This window comes from Protomyctophum parallelum, assembly GCF_964188405.1.
Source record: "Protomyctophum parallelum genome assembly, chromosome: 20".
NCBI lineage: Eukaryota > Metazoa > Chordata > Actinopteri > Myctophiformes > Myctophidae > Protomyctophum > Protomyctophum parallelum.
This window is the reverse complement of record NC_139718.1, coordinates 10,281,558-10,303,992: the sequence shown is the minus strand read 5'-3', so window position 1 is coordinate 10,303,992 and position 22,435 is coordinate 10,281,558. Positions and strand designations below refer to the sequence as shown.

The 22,435-nt window shown below is 43.5% G+C and overlaps 1 protein-coding gene across 13 annotated transcripts; it reads right to left on the bottom strand.

Moving 5' to 3' along the window:
• Nucleotides 1–1,472: 1,472 nt before the first annotated feature.
• grhl1 (grainyhead-like transcription factor 1) lies at nucleotides 1,473–21,546 on the bottom strand. 13 transcript variants are annotated; one of them, XM_083792109.1, is made up of 16 exons: nucleotides 21,383–21,546; nucleotides 17,534–17,786; nucleotides 16,343–16,416; nucleotides 15,899–16,083; nucleotides 15,537–15,781; nucleotides 14,685–14,767; nucleotides 13,965–14,121; nucleotides 13,493–13,604; nucleotides 11,505–11,599; nucleotides 8,814–9,063; nucleotides 8,107–8,234; nucleotides 6,580–6,611; nucleotides 6,215–6,306; nucleotides 4,196–4,281; nucleotides 3,111–3,175; nucleotides 1,473–3,000 (listed from the first exon to the last, which is right to left on the bottom strand). In XM_083792109.1, the coding sequence occupies exons 1-16, from the start codon at nucleotides 21,400–21,402 to the stop codon at nucleotides 2,886–2,888; spliced, it is 1,992 nt and encodes a 663-aa protein (XP_083648235.1). In that variant the 5' UTR covers nucleotides 21,403–21,546; the 3' UTR covers nucleotides 1,473–2,885. The 13 variants fall into 13 exon arrangements, with proteins under 13 accessions (XP_083648235.1, XP_083648241.1, XP_083648242.1 ...); XM_083792115.1 differs by having other exon boundaries at nucleotides 6,580–6,608; XM_083792116.1 differs by having other exon boundaries at nucleotides 8,107–8,228.
• Nucleotides 21,547–22,435: the final 889 nt, after the last annotated feature.

Genomic DNA, 22,435 nt, shown 5'->3' with positions numbered 1-22,435 from the left:
TCATTGGGAGCAGTGATGGGTTCAGTGTCTCATTGAGAGCAGTGATGGGTTCAGTGTCTCAGTGTCTCATTAGGAGCAGTGATGGGTTCAGTGTCTCAGTGTCTCATTGGGAGCAGTGATGGGTTCAGTGTCTCAGTGTCTCATTGGGAGCAGTGATGGGTTCAGTGTCTCAGTGTCTCATTGGGAGCAGTGATGGGTTCAGTGTCTCAGTGTCTCATTGGGAGCAGTGATGGGTTCAGTGTGTTTGCTCAAGGACACTTTGACGTGATGCCGGGAACTGCTCTGCATCCTGAGCCATATATATATATATATATATATATATATAATATATATATTCCAATAGTAACCAGTAAGACGCCTTGAGGGTGAGAAGCGATGCGTGCACACATCCGCCTGGGTGATGGCAGACGGCAGACTGCTGGGCGAGCACTGGCGCTTTGGCATGGGGGGTCAGATCAACATAATTAATTCTGTACTGGCCATATATGGAGTGTGTCTTGAATGTACAGGGTTTGATGAGGTCGGGTCAACATAATGGAATGTCAGAACAGGAAGGACAGTTGGGGTAGGATCAACATATGGAATGTCAGAACAGGTTAGCTCCATATATGGAGATCTAAGGGTTTGAGGTTTGAGGTCAGATGTAGAGTTGCTGGCCGGCTCCAGATGTAGGTGATGATCCAGTATTCTCCATGTATGGCTATCCAGGGTTGGATGAGGTCAGTGTCGTGATCTTCATATATGGAGATGGCCATATATGGTGGCGTGACGTGTCACGAGGCGTGATGTCACGACTCGGCGTGACCAGTGAAACGTGATGTCACGAGGCGTGACCATAAATGGGCTTGTGATGTCGTCGCCACGATGTCACGAGGCGTGATGGATCGGCAACCATATATGGAGGCGTGGCCAATGGACGGACAGATTCTTCTGGTTTTCATAGTAAATGCGACCTTCGCGACGTTTATTAACAGAAGTCTCCCTGCCTCTTCAGCAATTTAGTAGCGGCAACCAATGAAATTGGTGACCTTTACTCTATAGCAATTATTTAATAACTAGTTTAACCTTTTAAGAAAAAACGTTTTATTTAAAACAAAACACTTACAGAACCTTTAATGTTTACTTTATACCAGTGCAATAGTTCTTCGGTTCTTCTAATTTCTCATTCAAAGTAAGTACTGTATATGATACTACCCTCTGTGTACACTTCAACATGTGCAATAATTAGCATGTATTTATCGAACTACAATCTATCAAGTACAAATTGACTTAACCCCCCCAACCCTGACTGTCTGTCTGCCGCACTTACAACTCATCCATAGTTTTCTTAATTATTAATTTATTAGTCTGGGAGGGAAAGTGATTAAATGTGCCTATTTCATAATAACAGCCCAACATGGGTCTGGGGGTGAACAGCAGTGACATGGGTAAATACAGTATGGGTGCAGACCAGACCAACATACACATGTAGCTGAGCTTTTGGGTAGGTTTTATTGGGCACTTTGTGCATCAAATGCTTTGTACAAACATGACGAACACATCATCATTTCCCTAGACAAACATTAGGATAACTTCATATAAAAAGGAACAAAAATATTATATTATTAAGAATAGAAATAGACATTTGGATATATGTTGTAAAAAATAACCCTCATCCATTTTCAATAAATATATACACATTAAGTACTGAGATATAAAACGAGGGATCAATGTTGATCCTTTTCAACATTATTTTCGATGGACAATTGTTTATTATTTTATCCATTGATGCATAATATAGATCTGGCCATAGAGAAGCAAATGGGTTCGTTTGAGTGTCTTATTGCACTTCCAGAACTGTTCACATGGACATGAGAGAGGCCAGACATTCACTGGCCTCTCTCATTCAGGACCACAAAAGGAAAGGTAGATTTACTACTATAATTTAATACTTAAGTAGAGAGGCATGTACTTAAATTGATTCAGGGAGAAAATCCATTCATAAGCAGCCTACACTGATTCTCATGGCACAAACGTTACTACAAACACGCACAACTGTGCTACCTTAGCGGTAGAGTTGAGGTTGACTTGACTAAATACTGCCAACATGTTTAGTATTAATACACTGAACAACACAGGGCTCACAACATCCTGCTTTTTCCAGTAAAACAGGACTTTTGCTGTTTTTAATTACGTGTGCTAATACCCTCATTTAAAGACATCAGTGCTAAGGCTATACAAAGGAAAAGACAGGGTCTTGTCTTATAAGTATGGCTATGGTATATATCTCAATCAAATATATACACATTTCTTTTCTTGTACAAATTCAAAGACATAATAAAGATTGTGGCGTGCATAGAATGAGGTATAGCAGCACCACAATGTTTTGCACATTTTTAACAAATAAAGGGCAAATGTTTGAGCCAATCACTCAAATTGCCCTGTCATACAAAATGAAGCTATCGTTACAATCACAATTGTCTGAACTTCCTGGTTCTTATGTACAAAAGTAACAAAGTTAATCAAAATGTATAACATATATTCCAAACCATTGGTGTTTTACAATAAGAGCTATGGCTTGGTGTAAGATTAAATTTAGAAGACTCTGTTATGACCCTAAAAGGCACAGACAATATGGCTATAGTATCAGAACCTATTATCACTTTCAAGGCTTAAGTCTAATTCATTATTCATGTCACAATGGTATTGGAGTGTTGCTCGCCACGAATAACCGATAAATGCAGTTATTTAGGAGCAGCCGTTGTGCCACAATGTATAAATTAAGGTTACTTAATATTACAGCTAGACGTGTAAACCATGTGTCTTCAATTGACGGCCTAATTTCTTCTGTTTGTTTTAAGTAAATGAGAACAGGGCAATATCATGTCCTCCGTTCAACGCACCCGTCAGATTTCAGTTAGCGTGAGTTTGTACATGCCCCCCTGCTCGTCCATGGAGATCTGGAAAGTGTCTTCATTGGAATAGTGTTTGATGATGTTGTCATCCATGTTCACTAGAATCCTGGCAGGCGAAACACAGCAGATATTACTTTAATGTTCAACCAATTATTATCTGATGATGGAATGGAGAACGTTGTGAACAAAATGTCTGCGTGCGTGTTAGTGACATACCCTTTCTTGCATTTCTTGTAGACCTTTCCAACTTTTTCCAAAGGCAACTCATATTTCTCTGATATCTGGTGGAGAGAAAGCAATGAAATATAAGATGAAGGTGTCTGACTTGATATACATTTTGAAAAATTGATATATTTTTTAAATTGATTGATTAACTGTTGCACCCCTAATCCCCTAATGTTTTACGGGCCTCTGCCCTCCTCTCTCTACTCCCTTTGTCCCAAGGCCAGGTCAATACCATTCTGCAGCACTGCTGTCTTTCCTCCTGTAACCTGCCAAACTAACTCCTCTTTTACATTCCTTCCCTGTCTCCCCCATGTTTATCTAATCTCTGCAACACTACTCTTTTTTTTCTTCTTCTTCTTCTTTTCTCCTTTTTTTGAGAGGGGCGGCGTGCTGTGTCTGTCACAGCTCATTGTGGAGGTGGTTAGTGTGAGGGAAAATGAGGTATCCTGCTACATCTTCTTCAGTGGTGGAAAAAGTACTCACGTTTTTTACTTAAGTAAAAGTATCAATACTGCAATGTAGAAACACTCTGTTACAAGTGCAAGAACAAAAGTACCAAAACTAAAAGTACTCATTATGCAGGACAATTTCAAGTTTTCAAATGTATAAAAATCTTTAGGAAAATAGCATTTTTTACAAAGTAACTATAGTAAGTAAAGTTTTCAAATAAATGTAGTGGAGTAAAAGTACAATGTTTGGATCCAGTGATGCAGTGGAGTGGAAGTAAATGTATATTGAAATTGAAAATACTCAAGTAAAGTTAAAAAATAAAAAATTGTACTTAAGTACAGTACTTGATTAAATGTACTTAGTTACTTTGCACCACTGGCCTTCTTTGTCTTGTGCGCGTCACAACGGACAGAGAGAGACAGTCAGTCAGGCACACAAATCATGACGCCCCCTTATGACCGCCCTCATGACAAAACAGAGCATAAAGATGACCGCCCTCATGACAAAACAGAGCATAAAGATGACCGCCCTCATGACAAAACAGAGCATAAAGAGCCCTCCTATGCCGCTCTTCTGCTGTCAATGCTGGCGCACTCTGGCTGAGTAGGAAGCTGGGAGAAACTTACCGCCTCCACCAGGCCTTTCAACGTGGGGTTCTTCAACATGAGCGCATCAAACACCTCCTCTGCCTCCTTACGCACGTATAACAGCACTGCGGGCGAGAGGAAGAAAGACGGGAGAGAGTGTCATTAGACGAAGCTCGCGTGGATCTGCACGCACACACATTGATGCGAGCAAAGAGTACAACGAACTGCGCACACTAGCTAATCTGTAAGGCAAAGCAGGAAACTATACACCCAAATGAAACGGCAGATGAATTCACTGGCATAGTGAAGTGTTTATAGTCGGGTCAGGCCAAGTTGTTGGACCGTTGCATCCTTTATGTGGATTTTGGTCTTTGTGGCTTTACTGTGTCGTGTCCCCGTCTGCACTCACCCATACCACACACACACACACTGAGCTCTGTATAGGGGACTGGGAGCTCGTCAACCTTTCACACAAGCACGCACGCATACGCACGCCGACACACACACACACACACACGCACAAGACCTTCACAGGGAAGTTGCAAGGTTATGTGTGAGTGAGAACCCTTTTATGTAGCCACCTACAGTAGATTTGAACACAGGTCTACCGCATCGGAAACTAAACGTCTGCTACTCATCCAAAGGGGAATGCCCGCCCCTGGCTGAGGGAGATGCAATGCAGAGGATTGTGGGATCTCGAACATGTGACGAGAGAGTAGACACCCCAAAAGTTTAGATTCTCTCGACCTTATGCAAATGACAAGAGATGAACTTTCATCTCTTGTCTCCTGGGCGTTCAGCATTGTCCAATCATATTGCTGGAAGTGACAGAGTAACACAGCAATCGACACCACTTGAGACAGAAATGAAACGCATCATGTGGGTACAGTAAATGGCAGCTGAGGGTAGTAGTTGGGTTTAGGTATGTTTCATTTAGGTATTGAGTGGCAGCATTAAGTTAACCGCACAGGAGTTATCCATGCTTGTAGGAAATAACTGTGAAAGATTATACTGTATATGTAAAGGCATTCTAAAACCTGATACTGAGGTGTTGACCTTAGCATGTTTATCAAATTGATTACCTGCAGATGTGTTCGAGGCATGTTATAGATTAATCACAGTCACTCTGGTACTATCTATAACTCAGGAATGCTGTCTTACATCTATCTATAAATGCACCACGTCTCTGTGTGTGTACGTCTGTAATCCACGTAACTCCAGAACCGTTTGCCCCACCAACTTCAAAGCGTTCCACACCACCACAGGGAGTGCAGTGCCCGGCCTTGAGTCGGTGGGATACACCGTTGTCCAGAACTAGCACAAACGCTAATGCCCAGCCCAGGCTCTGTACAGGGTCCCTGCCCACCTGTGTGCCCAGAGCCTCTCACCCCTAGATCTCCATATATGGAGCTGGCCTGTTCTGACATCACAATGATGCGGAATGCCGTTTACGCCTGTTCTTTGTGGTCGTGATACGTCACTGACTTTTCGACTACTGGCCATTCACTACAAGGCTTTCCTGGAACTGCAGTGAGATCCACAATAACGCGACACCCCGTTTCAACCTCGGCTTTTGCAGTTTCCCTTTCCGTGATGTGATGGACCATTACAGAGCGCCCACTCAATCTGCCCATCACGGAAAGAACACAGTCAGTGAGTGGCCAAAGTTCAAACGCTGTACGGGTTAGTGTGTATGTGTGTGTGTCTCACTCAGATCGCACTGCCACATCGACGAGTGGCGTTAGATGTGAGCACGCCACAGGCGCGCAAGATTCTAGTATTTTAGTTATGCTGAGCCAAGCAAAGAAAAAGCATGTTCTATGTGTGTGATTGGGATATGGGGTAAAGTGCAAGCCAGGGACTTGTTTGTTTGTGTGTATGAGACATGTGTGTTGGGTCACTGGAGGCCTCTGGCACGTGTGTATTTTCAAAGAGCCTCAATAATCACATGGCCCAGAGGGCGGGTGCATGTCTTTCAGAGTCATCACACACACACACACACACACACACACACACACACACACACACACACACACACACACACACACACACACACACCTTTCTTTGGCTCCTCCACTCTAGCGATCTTGTTTGGGGGGGAACCAAATTCATCCTCATGGAATGGTAATCTCCCTCTCTCTCTGGCCGAGCTGCAATGAACACATGCGAAATCATTGCTTGATCACCCATAACAACTAGTTAACAGTACCACACACACACACACACACACACACACACACACACACACACACACACACACACACACACACACACACACACACACACACACACACACACACACACACACTTTCCAAGAACAGACATGTTCTTGGAAACTGTGGCCTTTAACTGTGGGGTGCCAAAGGTTGGTTTCCTCTAAAACTCTAAAACAGTGTGTGAGACGAAAGCTTCCATGAACTAACCTGTCCTCCCCATCCTCTGCTGAGAAAGGCTGCTGGTAAGACCGAAGGAGAGATAAACAGAGAGAGACAGAGAGATTAATGTTGGTCAAATGTAATACTCTCTTCAGAGAAATCTATGCTGAAAACGGAGCACAGATTGTGTTTATAGCTGACACTGATTGTAGAGCCACAGAGTTCAGCATGGGTTGTCAGTCAGGTTCAGTCAGGTCATCTGCAGCACCAAAAATAAATGCTGCCCATCAAAAGTTGTGACCAATAGAGGAAATGGTAAACAACAGAGCAACATGCAGAGACAGACAGACAGAGTAAACGTATAAATATTTAGGGAGAGAGAGAGAGAGAGAGAGAGAGAGAGAGAGAGAGAGAGAGAGAGAGAGAGAGAGAGAGAGAGAGAGAGACAGAGAGAGACAGAGACACACACACACACACACACACACAGAGAGAGAGAGAGAGAGAGAGAGAGAGAGAGAGAGAGGGGCCCCTGAATAACAAAAAGACAAAGAGAGAGAGAGAGGGGGGGGGGGGGGGCTGAATAGCAACTTACAGACCTACAGTATCAGACTTGGGCCAACAGGGGGCAATCAAGATTCACAAACGGTCTCATTCAAAACGCCATGAACCAAACCAAACAGTGTGCCATAAAAGAAAAGTGTGCTTGTAGTAGGCCTACAGTACACATTCATAATGTACAACAACATACCATCCTGGTATTGTGTCGATGTGTCCTTGAGCAAGACACTGAACCCTAACTATTCCTGATGAGCAGGTGCCTTGCATGATTGCCTCCGCTGTGTATGAATGTGTGTAAATGGGTGAATGTAACACACACGTTGTATTGTATTGCAGAGGCTTATAAGAAGACTCTGGACCAGAATAAAACTGGTTCACTCTGCCAACTGGCAACCAGATGAGAAGGCGTTATCTGGTCACTGTGACCTGACTCCTCAGTTTGATGAGAGGGCCGCGCCTGGGCAATAGTTCAGAATTGAAGTTGAACTCTTTGAAGGAGCCAAAACGAACACAAAAACAACAGTGTGTTGTGGGGCCCTGAGGAACAGGATCATCTTTACAGTGTCTGTAAATATCAGCCAGTAGAAACATGTAGACAGATCGACAGATGGTTGAATATAGACAGACATGTATTTTGTGAAGATGTAATGGAATATAACAGACACTTCTATTTCAGAATTGTAATAGTTTCTTTGGTCCATTTTTTGTTTCAAGGAGACATTCCAACTCGCTCATCCCACAACATCCCGTTCAACACGATGTACGTAAATGCAGCACATTCAACCACTGACCCTTTTCACAGACATGTCATAACAGGCTAAACACAGCTGCAGCTAATAAAACTAATAGTGGGAACTGTATGTTAGGTCTACTAGTTAGCAAGAAATTACTATTGTCAGTGCGTACTCTTTGTCATGACTCATTATTAATGTAATGTAACTAACAGCAGCTGTCTTTACCCTACTATAAAACACCTCCAAATGCTGCTGGGAGCGCTGGTTTGTGTTTGGCACTCACATGGCGCTGGAAGCTGGAGAAGTGGATGTCCGGAATGAAGAGGACAGGTTGTGTGTCGAAGTCACTCATCATCTTGAAGATGGTCACATCATTGCGCTTCTGGAGTAGAGGCAGTTTCACATCTGCAACTGGGAGAGCAAAGGTACAACGTGAAGGACTCTTTCTGTGTGTCTATGTTTCTTTTATTCATTTTTAAGGTGTCATTCCTACGAGGCGAGCTGTCTAGAAGAGGGTCTTTCTGTCTATGTGTCAGTGTGTCCGCAAAAATGCCAAATGGCTTAGCCGATGCTAGTGCCAATATGCCATGGAAGGACTATATTCTTCACGTAACCGTGGAAACAAAATGTGTCCATTGATATTTGATGCAAATATGCAATTGTCTCGACGGTTGCCGAGACACCAGTCACCCCTGACATTAAATACTGTAACACGCGCAGACTTAATGAGTTCTCCAGTGATTTATTTGTGCCCAGGTAAAAAATAATAATAATAATAAATAAAATAAACGTCTTATTCATATTATATGGTACTGCTGAGCCCTTCTGCAAAAAAATGTGTCAAGAAGCGCTAGGCTCTCACCCACTCTCGCCTTCTTCCTGTGTGTTGATTGAGCTCTGGTCTGACACAAATCCTCAACCTCCCTCCCTATATACCATAGCCTGTATAATATGTAGAATCTGCATGTGGAATGATCGAGTGTCACTCACAGTTTCCCATCGCTCCAGCACTGAGGTCTGACACCTTCCCCTTCCTACGGGACTGTTTCCTCTCTTCATCTCTGATCTTCCTCTCGGCTCCCTTGTCGCAGAACACTTTGATCTGGCAGTAGGCGCGGTGGATGGGCTTGTTGCTACGGTTGTTGTAGCTGTAGGTGTCGATCTGGAGGTTGAGCGGCAGACCCTTCACTCCCTTCTGTGAGGAGAAGTCCGTGCTCAGACAATTGACTGAGATGAAGATCTAGACACGGAGGGCAGAGGAGCAGAGAATAAAGGAGAATGGATTGGATTAGGCTGAAAAGGATGGGAAGGTGTGTGTGTGTGTGTGTGTGTGTGTGTGTGTGTGTGTGTGTGTGTGTGTGTGTGTGTGTGTGTGCGCGTGCGGCGCGCGTGCGTGCGTGTGTGTGTGTGTGTGTGTGTGTGTCTGAACTTTTACTTATGAAATACAGAGTTGTTCGTCAAACAATGTCAATGACAATATCAATGATTATATCGTTCCTGAAATTTTACATCTGAACTGGATTTTTGTATTTATTCCCGGTACTCTGTAAGCACTCCCCATTTGTATGTGGATTTAATAATGCTTTGGGGCAGCAGCTTCTAGGCAGAGAGGTCTTTGTCCCACATTGCATGTTCTGTGTTGCCCTCTATTGGTAGTCTGTGGTTATCACATGCAGGTTTTTATTATTCAAATCTAGACTATGGCTTACTCTGTCTAGGTAGAGTACGAGAGACATGATGCTAAATCCAGGCGACCTTTGCTGTGTATTCACTCCGTTTCTCTCTCTCTCTCCCTATTTCCTGTCCTATCAATAAAGACATAAAAGCAACCAAATAAATCTAAAGAAAATGAGCAGGAAGAATCGTTTGCGGCATTTAAGGATAAATGGAAAGCATCCTCCATATTATAGAGAGGTAATCACTTTTTTTTGTACGGTTATATTTTTAAGCGAACTTGAATGAAACATGATCTTGTATCATTGTGCTTTTCTACCCAAAGCCCCATTTGTGAGATTATCATAAATACAGTAAACAGCCCCAGAGCGAGTAAACATTTGGGAAGGGCTGGACTACGTAAACACACTTTGTGTTTCTGTGCCTCGCATCACCAGGGGGCACAGCAGTGGAGGCTGGAGAGAGAGCATCTAACGTTCATTTACCTACACACACAGACAGACACGCACACCATGTCTACATCTCAAATTCGAATGTACTTGTGGGGACATTAGCCCCTCACAAGTATAGTAATACAAGTACACACACTCCCCTTCATGTATATCATCTTTCACATCGGCGGTTTAAACCTGGTGGGGCTTTGCGTACACAAAGGATAAATACACATGGAGAGACACACACAAGGATGAACATCCTATGGACACAGGCCTCAGGTCATGAGACAAGTCATTAGAATTAGACTCATATCCTGGTGTGTGTGCATGCGCGCGTGCGTGTGTATGCGTGTCTGTGTGTTTGAGTTTAGTGTGAACACATGAGGGATAAACTCAGGCGCCATCTTGTCTATTCCTGTGTTTTTCGGCTTGTCTGTCTTCTGACAACCTAGCCTAATGTATGCTTTGAGGAGCAACTAACGCAGCACAGAAGCAGCCCGCCTGGTGAATTTGGCTTCTGGTTGACGTACTCTGCACGTGCACACAACTCAACCAACTGGTCAGAGGAGAACAGAAGAGGAGGAGCGGCGATGAAAAGGTGAAGAAAAGGAGGAGTGGAACGAGAAATTCCTCCTCCCCTCTGTCACCTTGTACTTGTCGGACGGGATTTCATAGTTAGCTGTCAAGGCTATAGACTATGGCCTCCTGCTGAGTTTCCTCATTCCAGCACCTATTGTTGCTCTCGTGTGGCGCGAAGAAAGACCTAAATGCGCGTCATGTCAGCATCACAATAGGGGTGACAGGTTGAACCAGTCAAGAATGCTGTATAGACAGCGGGCAAACACATCAAAGCACATGCACGCTCATACACACACACACACACACACAAGCACACGCACGCTCGCACGCACGTACGCACACACACACACACACACACACACACACACACACACACACACACACACACACACACACACACACACACACACACACACACACACACACACACACACACACACACACACACACACACACACACACACACACACGTCACTTGTTTCTTCGCAACCTGACTAAACAAAATACAATGGGGGATGGACGGCCCAACTTACAAGCCTAACTTCTGTCTCCATTTAAGCCTACTAGTGAGACATTAGTTTAAAATGGATGACACTCACTACGTCAGCTAGCTGTCACCTTTACTCTGATGAGCAGGAAAAACCAGAAACAGCATGTGACCGTTGCAAGGAGGAGCAGTCTATTTTTGTTAAAGTGTCCATTATGGGAAAGTTCAGGGCTTATTCTGAGACACAGTTTGTCGTCATACTGTGTGGAGAAACTACAAAGAACTAGGATGATAGGGGACATTGTAAACGACATACTTTAAATGTTCTCACATGATCCCTGAAGCAAAGCGTGCGTCCGTGCGTGCGGATCGGCTATTTTGGCACAAAATATTGGGGGTCTGTGGCCAAATTCATATAAAGGTAAGGGTCCTTGACATAAAATAATTTGAGAACTTGTAACTAGAGGCGCCACTGGACTGATTCAGTTGCTGCTTTTGCCACCTCACCTTGGCCTCCTCATTGATGTCCCAGGTGAAAGAGATGGCATTGTAGGAGATCTCCTCGATGTTACTGATGGTGTTGAAACTTTCCTTGTAATCAGCTGTCAAATACAGGAGACAAGAGACAACTTAGTTTAACACAGACCATGGCAGTGAGCAACATAAGGTTTTTGGTTAGAATTGGGGATGAATCTTAAAGATATATATTTTTTTGCGGCTTACACCTTTTATTGGTTTTTGAAGGGACAGACAGTAGGCTGACAGGAAAGGGGAGAGAGATGGGGGGATGACATGCAGTAAAGGCCGTGTCGGGCTCGGGAGTCGAACCCGCGGCACACTGCGACTGGATTACCAGTCGGGTGCCCAGACGGTTACGCCACCGCCTGGGCCAGAATTGGGGATGAATCTTGCTGCTAATTGCTGGCAATGTTATAAAAGCAATCATATAATCTAGGCTAGGCCATGTGTAAAAAATATACATTGCTACAGGAGTTTACGCCATCAAATGACAAACACCCATGGCTAAGATTGTATTGCTTGATAAACCAATGGCACTGAAGCTAAACAACAGACAAAGACAATATTGATTTTGTATTTAGTGTACAATTATAAAATATTACTTCTTTATCACTTTTTTTTTTATATATATAATTAATTTTTTTCTGGGCTGTCACAGTGAGACAATACATCTTCCCCACAGTCAGTCACAACTAAGCTGTCTTTTCAAACATCCAGAAAGACACACAGAGAGACTCAACCCAGGCCACGGTAAATGAAGCTGCTGTATTGTCCTACCCAACAAGGGAGACAGCTTGTAAAGAGTGTTTAACGAGCACAAACATGGTAATTATACCCTACACCTGTCATCCAATCAGGTGAAGACCTGACAGGGAGGCTGCAAGGTGATAATGTAGTGACATGATGAGTGCCTACTGTGCATGCTGTACGCTAAAAGGCCTCATTCACACATACCAAACACCAATTAACCAATGTTTGGTAGTTTTTTTGGGCCACCACAATGCTTTTCCAATGGGAGTCACATGGTTTGATCAAACATTTGTGTCTGATTGCTGATTGCTCCCCCCTCATCAAACAAAAATGTTGGGTCAAACCATGCGACTCCCATTGAAAATGAATTGGAGCAGCAATCAAAGAAGCAATCAGACATCACACACGGACTGAACATTTGTTGTGTATAGTAACTCTGTGTGCCGTGTTGACAGTTCATACTTAGTTAGTAGTACATATGGAAATATGGAATATACAATTGGATCTGGGTGTCTTTCAGCAACACTAACTCAAAGGTAGGAAGCAACTTTTCAATCTACTGTAGCTGTGTGGTGAAAATAAATGTTTTGAGTTGCACTGCATATGAGCAGCATGCGCCGCCCACCAACTCGGAAATCTCACGGTATCAACATCGTGGCTGTTACTGTCGCGGTATTACCGAAATTCGTTAAACCGCGGCATGCCTACTAGGTACTGTGTACGAAGCCTGTTACATACTACGTACATGGACATGGATCAGCGAAAGCGGCATAAGCACTCAGTAGGTTTCATGGCGATGTGCCTAATCTGCCTAATGCACCCAAAACTATCCACTTTTGCACACATTTAACCACTTAAGCCATTAAGACCTGAGGCTGATTCTATGTGTTCTAAATCAGTAGTTCTGATACTTTCAAGATTTTAAAAAAGCGGCACGAAGTGATGCACTGTGAGCGTGCATATCTGCTATTTTTGAATAGCCAACGCTAAAATGGCACAGATGCTCTCCCGGTTTGGGTTAAACACACTTAGTCAACCGGGGTCCCCCAGGGTTCTATACTCGGTTTGCTCTTTTTTGTCCCTCCACACCAAAATCTCGATGCCGAAAATAACCGATCTACAAGGTCCACAATGTGTCGCATTGCGCTGAATGTTTGCCCCATGCTAGGGTAATTCTCTGATGATTTTACCTATATCAGGCTCTATAGCTTTAGAAGAATCCTTACCGATGTCAAGACACCTCTGTTTGGCAGTGTGCTGTCTGGAGTGCCAGTACTTCCAGTGTTTCAGCTGATCGTCTCTGCACTTCTCCTCTCCAAACACTACCATCACCACACTCTGAGGATGGAACACACACACACATCAAAATATTGTAAAATACAGAACAATAGTAACTCTGGTAGACACACCGATGATGGGACGCCCATCAGGAACTTAGTTTCAGATTCTATCTATCTACCATTTCAAGTTTTGCTCAGGGTTTGACAATAAACAGAACTTGTGTGTGAGTGTGTGTATGGGCTTTCAGCTCACGCAAACGAGCAGCCATCTTGCTGGTGCACTGTGGGAGATGTAGTTACCTGAATTCTGAGGTGTCATATAGAAGACTCTTGCTCCATCTCTGAGTTTCGACTCAACAGTGTGTGAGAGTGTGTGAGTGCATGCGTGCGTGCGTGTTTGTTCCTTCTCTTCTCTTACCCTGACTTTGGTGATGGGGTGATGCATGCCTTTGGCGTTGTCGATCTCCCTGAGGCTGATGGGATAGAACTGACCCTTGTTCAGGTAGGTCATCGTGCCGTCGCCCGTCTTCTGACGCAGAGACTTGGAAGCCTCCAGCGTGTACTCAAAATTATTCCTAAACCAGGAATATGAGAACATTAGCCACATTAACCTTGTATTACAATTGTGGGCAAGTCATTACAGGTGAAAGATCTGTAATGATTTTCAACCCCCCCACCCCCCCCAATAGCCGTTCTACAGCGCAGATCTACAGGGTGATGTGATACGACGCATTTCGAGATTGCAGTTCTGCTATTTTCCCTATTTCTGCTAAAAATAGAGCTCAAGTAAAATCTCCTTTATAATGGAGACGCGAGCAGCATAACCCCAGGGCCTGATTCTCAAAAGCATGTTTGGATAAATTTGGCCCCATAAACAAAAAACACATGTTTTTGGGGCGTGTTTTTGTGTTTCAATGATGAGTTCAACAAACAGACACTGCTACTACTAAACCATGACCCAAAATCAGCGTGGTGTCAGTGCTGGGCCCGATAACATTGTGCGCGGCATTGTGTCTTTCACGCCACGGGGAGTCTGGTGTCTCCCCAGTGGCTCTGCTGAATGAGGCCATTCTGTGGAGTGTTGTGTCGCGGCTCAATGGTGGTGTGGCGGAGGGAGTTGGCCAGCGGTAGAGCTTACCCCGGCACGGTGTCAAACGCACTGTAGTCCTCCGGCGCGATGGAGGCCATACGTAACTGGAGATCCCCAGGGAAGGAAAACACCTGTGCCCACACAAAGAGGGGGAGAGGGAGAGGGAGAGTGAGAGAGAGGGAGAGAGACGTATGATACAGAACCAAGACAAGGGAGACAAAACAGCGACACCCACAGTGGGAAATAGTACTTTATAATAATACTTTTCTCTCTTTTTGAATCTCTCTGGTCTGTTTCTTTTTCACTTTTGTAAGAAAATATCCTCTCTGTACACTCTCATGTAAATTGTCAATAGTTACAATTCAAAAATATTTATCACAGAAATAAAATGTGCCATTTCTTTATGTGTTGTCCCCTTGGAACCCCCCCCCCCCCCCCCCTCTCTCCTCCTGTTCTCCTCTTCAAAACCTCTCATCTCTCGTTCTGTGAATGGCTGAAACAAGCCACTTCCCATACGGTCCCTCCCTCTTTTGCCCCATTCGGGGGGTTTTGTTGGGTTACTCCTCTTCTAAAGTAATGCCCTCCAGGTTAAAAAAGAGAAAGAGGAGAGAGAAAGGGCTTTGGCTATTGTAGGAGAAAAGTACAGCACTTTATTGTGTTGGTGAGACAATGGCATAATAACACGCTGGCCGCTATTTTGGCATGTTCAAATAAAACCAGGGGAAGGCTGAGCCCACCGTTGGCTCCGTGGGATCGGGTGCACGCTCTATTGTCTGCGAGGAGAGATCTGAGCGAGAGGAAGAGGAGAGGAGAGGGGAGGTCACAGGAGAATGGCAGTGGGGTTTAGAAAGACGAGGGGGTATTGGTATCCGTCTCCTGCAAACACACAGAAACACGCACCTCCTGGGAACCGTCCTTGAAGCTCTCTGGGTAGGTGGAGTCGGGGGGAGTACGGGACTGGGTGTTGGGGCTGAACTGGACCGAGGTGTGGGTGTGGTTGAGCTGCCGGTCGTACACCCCCACGTGGCTGCCTGCCTCCGCTGCGCAGTTGTTGGGCACCGTGACCGTGAAGCCGTGGGTGGGCACCTCCGTCTTCACTGTGGCGTAGTTGGGCACGGCGGCAATGGAAACTGTGACAGTTGTGTCTGAATTCATGAATTATTCAAAACAATGATAGTCAATCGATCAATTGTTCTGTGTGTGAATGACAAGTCAAGAGGTTCTTGTCACGCTAGTCGTGTCATGTAATCACATGGACTGACCTGGTGAGGGGAAGGGGCCCCTCTTGTCCTGTGCCAGTTGGTTGGGGAGAAGGATGTTGAAGGGCCCCTTGAGCACCTGAATCCTGTTCTCCACATTAGCCATAGACGTCTCCTGGAGTGGGGTTATGGTGTGCCCCGATTGTATCTGGTGTCTGGAACATAGCGGCGGGAAGGACACATAGCTGCTTTAACAGCCAGCAGATGTCCCAGTGTGAACAAATTTAAAAACATAAAGATAGGCTGGACTGTACAGTACAAGTACCCCCGAACCTTTCAATTTCGTTGCAGGCACGTTTCCCCTCTGCTGCGTGTTTTGTGTGTGTGTGTGTGTGTGTCTGTGTCTGTGTTTGTGTGTGTCTGTGTCTGTGTCTGTGCATGCGTGCATGCGTGCTTGCTTGCGTGCGTGTGTTTTAAAGGGGGTATTAGGTGAGGTCAGCTGTCTACCTTTTGTTGGGATCCACATCAGAGACCAATGTGTCTGTCTTGCTGTGGGATATTGTTCTCTTCTCCCTGGGCACCTGTATGGGAAGGTAAACACAGCCGTTCAGTATCTGACCACAGCAAATCCAACAGCACAGCTCAATACGTGAACACTAGATCAGTTACCAGCAGCTGACACACACTCTGCCCCATAGATGTTGTCTGATGGTTGGAGGTCATGATGAATGAGCTTCATAGAGGTACATTATAGCCTTGTGTTCTGGTACCTATAAGCCTTTAACATGGTTTTGACCTTGGTGCTCAACATGTCTTCCAGCTCACACAGGGGAGAAGGTTATTTACGAGTTTACCAGTGAGGCTCGTACATCTTCCTGCTGCTCCGATTTTTTTTGGTCGTAACCCATATCCTCTGACATTTATTTGTTTATTTCTTGTGAACAGATGTTTTGGTCGTTTCCATTTCCTGCCCAATTTAAGTCAATGTCAATTCGCCTGACTGGTAGTGCAGTCACTGTCACTGCCAAAGCGGCTGGCTCGTGTATGCTGTGATAGACCCGACGGTGAGGGGTTTTGGCCGGGAGAGAGAAATGCAGGGGGAGGTTTGCTCTATCTTACCCAGGTCCCCTCCCCATTGAACAGGCGAGCAACGATTAAGAGTTGCTGGTACAGCAAGAAGGACATAATCCCCATGCCGGAAGTGAACCCGGGCCTCGGTGGCGATGGAGTGTTTTTAGCTCTACGCCAGTGCTACTCAAACCACGGCCCATGGGCCACATGCGGCCCCTGCTTAATGTATCTGCGGCCCTTCGTGGTCATACCAATAATAATATAATTAGAATATAAATATAATAGTTATTGTATTGTTTGTTCCAAGAGAAATAATAATATGGCCTAATGTCAGCCGACTCAGCTGAGTATTAACCACTTACTTATTTATTCATCTGATGATAATCTGTTAATTTACTCAAATTATGTTCTGTTCACATTTTGTGAATTCTTCATCATTAATCACAATGTTTTTGTTCATTGAGGTTTGTCCTTATAGATGGAAATGTGACTTTTTACTGTTACAAAATACATTTGTAAACGTTTATATTACTGACATTTTTAGCCTGCGGCCCTTGGACTGTTGTACTTTTGCTGAGTCGCCCCTTGAGTAGCCCTACTCTACGCCCTCTACGCCCTCTAACTTACATTTATGTGGCTTTGGCGTGTGTGTGCCATGTGGTCTGCCTGGTTCCTGTCTTGTGCTGCTACCTTGTAGTAGTCATAGAGGAGACCCAGAGCCGCGGCGCTGTCCTCGTCCCCATTGATGCTCATCATGGCCTTGGTGGCGGCTGTCAGGGGGTTTTCCAGGAAGGACTTCCAGGCCTCGTCCTCTGTGGTGAAGCCTCTGCGATGACCGCCATAGCCCGGCTCGTTCTGTAGAACCAGGACCGCACGCTTACTGGGAGGGGGAGGAGAGAACAATTATTGTTAGGAAACGCGGTGATAACTTCTATGTCTCTTTTGTACTCTAAGTTGTATATGGAAGGTATACCAAAAGTATCAAAATGTCAGCTTGAATTGCATTTAGATATTGTATACCTATGTTGTTGTTTACTATATATCAAAAAAGGGAAAAAATATATATTATCATTTTATATAGAATCCTTTAATAACACAAAAGCAGAAAGCTTTGTTATGTTATGTTGTGTTATGTTTGAATAAAATTAGCAAACATTTCGGTCCTGGGACCTTCGTCAGTGCTATATGAGTGGATTACAGACAAACAAGTTGCTCTTATACACAGTGATGTTTACCAATGAAATTATGCTGAATAAACAAGTTACATTAATGTAAAGAGTTATAAGCAGTGCGAAGGAGTGCTACTTAAGGCCTCGTCAATCAACTAGATATGGCTCCTCCTATCAGGAGCTTAGTATTTGTTTTGGATTAATATGCTTCTCCGGCTTCATGTAAATCAACAAAGACCTACAGTCAAGCTCTTGTTCAGAACTGACAAACAGGTTATAAGAGAGATCAACGACAGCTACATTCTTTATCTCTGAGACGACCTTTCCTTGATTGTGCAACAAATCTCAGCTTCTGAATGACTGGGGTGTCTTAAGAAAAGATGCTCTACTGGCTCAGCCAGTGAGACGGCTCTAGATTGATGAGCTGTCATTGTCATTAGCAGCCTGACCGCAACCTGCAAATCTGTCACCGCGACATTCCACTGTTTAAACTGCACCACCACCGTTTTTGCAAGGGAACCTGTTTCCGAAAAGCAATTACAGGTTTTAATCATACATTAGTATTTAAGCTGTTGTAGAACAACATTGTCTGTGACCAACAAACAAATTGTCTGTGTTACCACCATCAAACTGATACAGGGTTAACCCAGGCTCTCTTTAGTGCATCATTCAAGCCCAGATTGTTATATGGAGCTTAAAGTGATTTTTGAACTTAAAGCTGTATATGAAATACTTGCCACTAATATAGTGGTTGCAAAGGTATTTATTGACTGACCGAGTCCTGTGGTGGGAGTTCTGCTCTGGTTTTGGGGAATATTAAGTAGTTCTGGGTTGGCATTAAAACTGGGAAAGCATCTTCTATATCACTTTAGATCAGCCCAAATGGAAGAGCCTTGAATATTGTCTTCTATGAATGTTAATGTTATGTGTAGAATGTAAATTTGGTTCTTGTCTTTATTTTGGGGTTTTACATCATGTTGCAAATTGAGCGGCTGTGTGATGCAAGAAACATTTCAGACTTGATCTCACAGTATCATATCATCATCATCATCATGCTTCCTACTTGGCTCTTGGCCTCTTCTTCCTCCTATTTCCCTTCCTCCTCCTCCTTCTCCTCCTCGCTTTCTACGTTATTCTTCGCCTCATCTTATTCTTCATATTCCTCCTCATCATCATCATGCCACAGCACCACTATAAGTCACTCTTTGTGAGGACTGAGGAGAACTATAGGAGCGGAGCTGGCTTTGAGTTCTATTCCAGACCCATGTTTATCTATTGCAGTGGTTCTCCAAAGATTGAACCGATTCTATAAATGCCTTCTAAATGCATATTTGCATTGGGATAAAAGGAGGGGTAGCCTACATGTCATTAGCCCCCTGGAGGGCTCCATCAACAATATGCTTTAAGTGGTTAAAGTATATGCTGGAATAATGAAATAGTGAAGCTGTGCATATGATACAACATTGTTTAATTTGGATATGGCTACTTTGCTTTATTCAATCTTTATCATTTTTATTAAAACATATTTTTGGGACTCTTAATCCTCTTAATGGGAGTTTTAGTTTGTTTCTGAGTATATTGCAATTGCAAGTGGTAATTTATATTCTCTATCCATGAAATATCTTTACTTTATATATCCCTATATAAGTCCTTTTGCAGCATTCTCTTGGCCACAACATGAGGAACTGTAAACTAACTCGGTATCCACAACAAATGCAGCTTTTCCTCTGAATGGTCAGAGCAAACTGATAATTAGTAATCCTATATCTAATTGTGCCATTCATAAAATGTCAATCTCAAGGCGTTAGGGATTTGCAATCCGATAGATCCGTTATTCAGTGGCAATAAAACTGCCAGGACATGCAATCCACTAGTAAAAACAAAGGGGACAAGGTGTTTTCCAGGCGGAACTGTTATGGGGCGTTTGGGAAAAATCGGCAAAACAATAGCCTATAGTCTAAACTTCTATTCCCCAATTAAAAATAAAATGCACCACGAAAGATAATCTAATATCCTATTCCATATGGTACGCACTGCAGTGCAGTGAACCATATGGGCTATATTTGGAATAAGAATGTAGGCCTAATTAAGATTCTTAACAAATGAATGTTTCTTGGACTTTCTGCCACAGTGCAGTGTGAAGAGATTAGACGTAGGCTAGCCCATATAAATAGGCTATAGGAAAACACAAAGTGTTCATTTTAGCTCATATAGTTTGCTTTATACATTGTGTGTTTCTTACTACTGGTATTGTGATCGGGCCAACGCCTATAGGTGTACGATTTCATTACAGTAAAGTCTCCTTGCAAATGCCCTCAAAAACACATTTTATAGACTATATATAGCATCTCTCACAAAATGATTGTTATTATGTTTTATTCATTTATTTAAAAGGAAAACTTGGATACATTAGGCTACAGGCAATTTAATACAAATGGCAAACCCTTAAAATAAATAAATATCCTAAATAAAAAAGATTGCCAGACGCAATGACAAATTGGCCACAATTGTCCGTTAGTGCACATTAAGGTTATAGTGCCCGCACTCTGCGCATATTCCTGAATAAACAAAATTAAGACTAACCACATAACTGTCAGCAAAATCAAACAATAAACCGCCCTTTATTACCACGGGACAGGGAAAGGTTTACGCAATAACAATCCGCAGTGTTAATAGGCTATAGCCTATATAGGCTAATAGGCTATCGCTATCCATTTGTAGCCTAACTCAGAAAATGTAAAAAAAATGTTGACCCTTTATCCAACCAACCAACCTTTATCCAACCAACCAACCAACCAACCAACCGAGGGTCCATTTGGTTACATTCTGTAATCTGTACTGTACACTGCTAGAGAGTTAAATCAACATACTCATGATCTCACTGTCTGCTGTGAAAGCCTACCTCTGCTCGCACGACAGGTGTATACACCTGTGCGTAAAGGTGCAAGCTTCAACATGACAGGTGAACTGAGAAGCTCTCCCACGGCTCCGTATCCCCTGCTGCCTTTAAATCACAAGAAAACGGATCGCAGTCGCACTCTTTCTGATAAGCATACAAAAAAAGGATAAAAAATAATTAAAAAATAAATAAAACAATTAAAAAATAAAAGTCTAAAGAAGTAAGAAAGCAATTATTCCACTCCACAGCCTTTGGGGGAAAGCCTGTTTCAAATCCTCCAGAGCCAAGTAGGCTACCAAAAAAACGAGGAATAATCTGTAAAAATAGTTTTTAAAGGTTTTGAGTATCTTAATCAACACGTTGGTGGTGCTGACTGGTGCCAGGGGAGAGTGAGAAGAAACAACTTACTTGTCATGCTCCTGTGACATCTCGGTTGGTCGAACTGGACTTTCTAGTTGGTACTGAAAATCCGATCCGTCTTCTTTACCCTGAAAAACTCCGTCACACTAACGCGGGATGATGAGGGCCACACGGAGAGACGAGTCTGCTCCCAGGGAACGGGTTTTGTCGGCTTTTCTCGCTTTTTTGGGCTATACTGAGAAACTGAGGCCGGTTTTACCTGTGTCAGGGTCTCGGATTGGATTACAGGTGCACGGGCGGGGCTTAAGCAGTCAATAACACCTGTTTGCACTTGTGATTGGCTCAGCCTGTAAAGCTCTGTTTGGCATCTGGCTATACCTGAGGCAGAGGGACTGTGCTGTGCTCCCATGCTGTGATTTCATCACAAATTGTCCTTTTATTGATGACAGATGAGTGGTTCTTCACCAATCACCTTTTTAATTTCAAGGACTCCCATAAATCTGAGAATGTAGCCGGAACCAAATGTATATCCCGTAAGGCCAAGGGGTCCATTTGGTTCCACTGGCTATTCTCAGAGTGACAGACATGTAAGGGTCCTTTTGGAATGCTCAGGGAACCCTGAGCACAACCACTGGATAAATTAACTATTAAATGCAGGCTAATGTCGATTAGCTGTAGGTTATATGAATGGTGCTCTAGGCCTAATAGATCAACACCTTTAAGTATAATAGACTGTAACAGTTGATTTGATTGTCAGTTTATTAATTAATACGTTATTTAATGTTTTGTTAAATGATGATAATGTTAGATTTCAACATGCAGTGCATGCAATCCTTGTAACATGCAAAACATAAACTGCAAGCTGCATTGTTGCCTGCAGGCCTATTTCCATACAGTTTCACTGCAGGCAAGGGAAGGGACTGCTACCATCATGAACACAATCATAACCGTTATTGGACGATGAGAAAGACAAGCAAGTCACATTCTCTTGAATAACGGCTCACTATCAGCTGGCATCACCACTAATTGTTCTTGGCCTATGGTTTGATATAATTGCTGTAAATATTAGTGAACTTTCATAGATACCTTAAGCCCCCTAGG

Excerpts from the sequence above, each read along its gene's own strand:
- grhl1 (XM_083792109.1), bottom strand. The coding sequence starts at position 21,402 with ATGTCACAGGAGCATGACAA. Across the intron at positions 16,084-16,342 it reads GATGTGGATCCCAACAAAAG|CAGCTATGTGTCCTTCCCGC; the intron begins GTAGACAGCTGA and ends TGGCTGTTAAAG. Across the intron at positions 14,122-14,684 it reads GCGTTTGACACCGTGCCGGG|GAATAATTTTGAGTACACGC; the intron begins GTAAGCTCTACC and ends TTCCTGGTTTAG.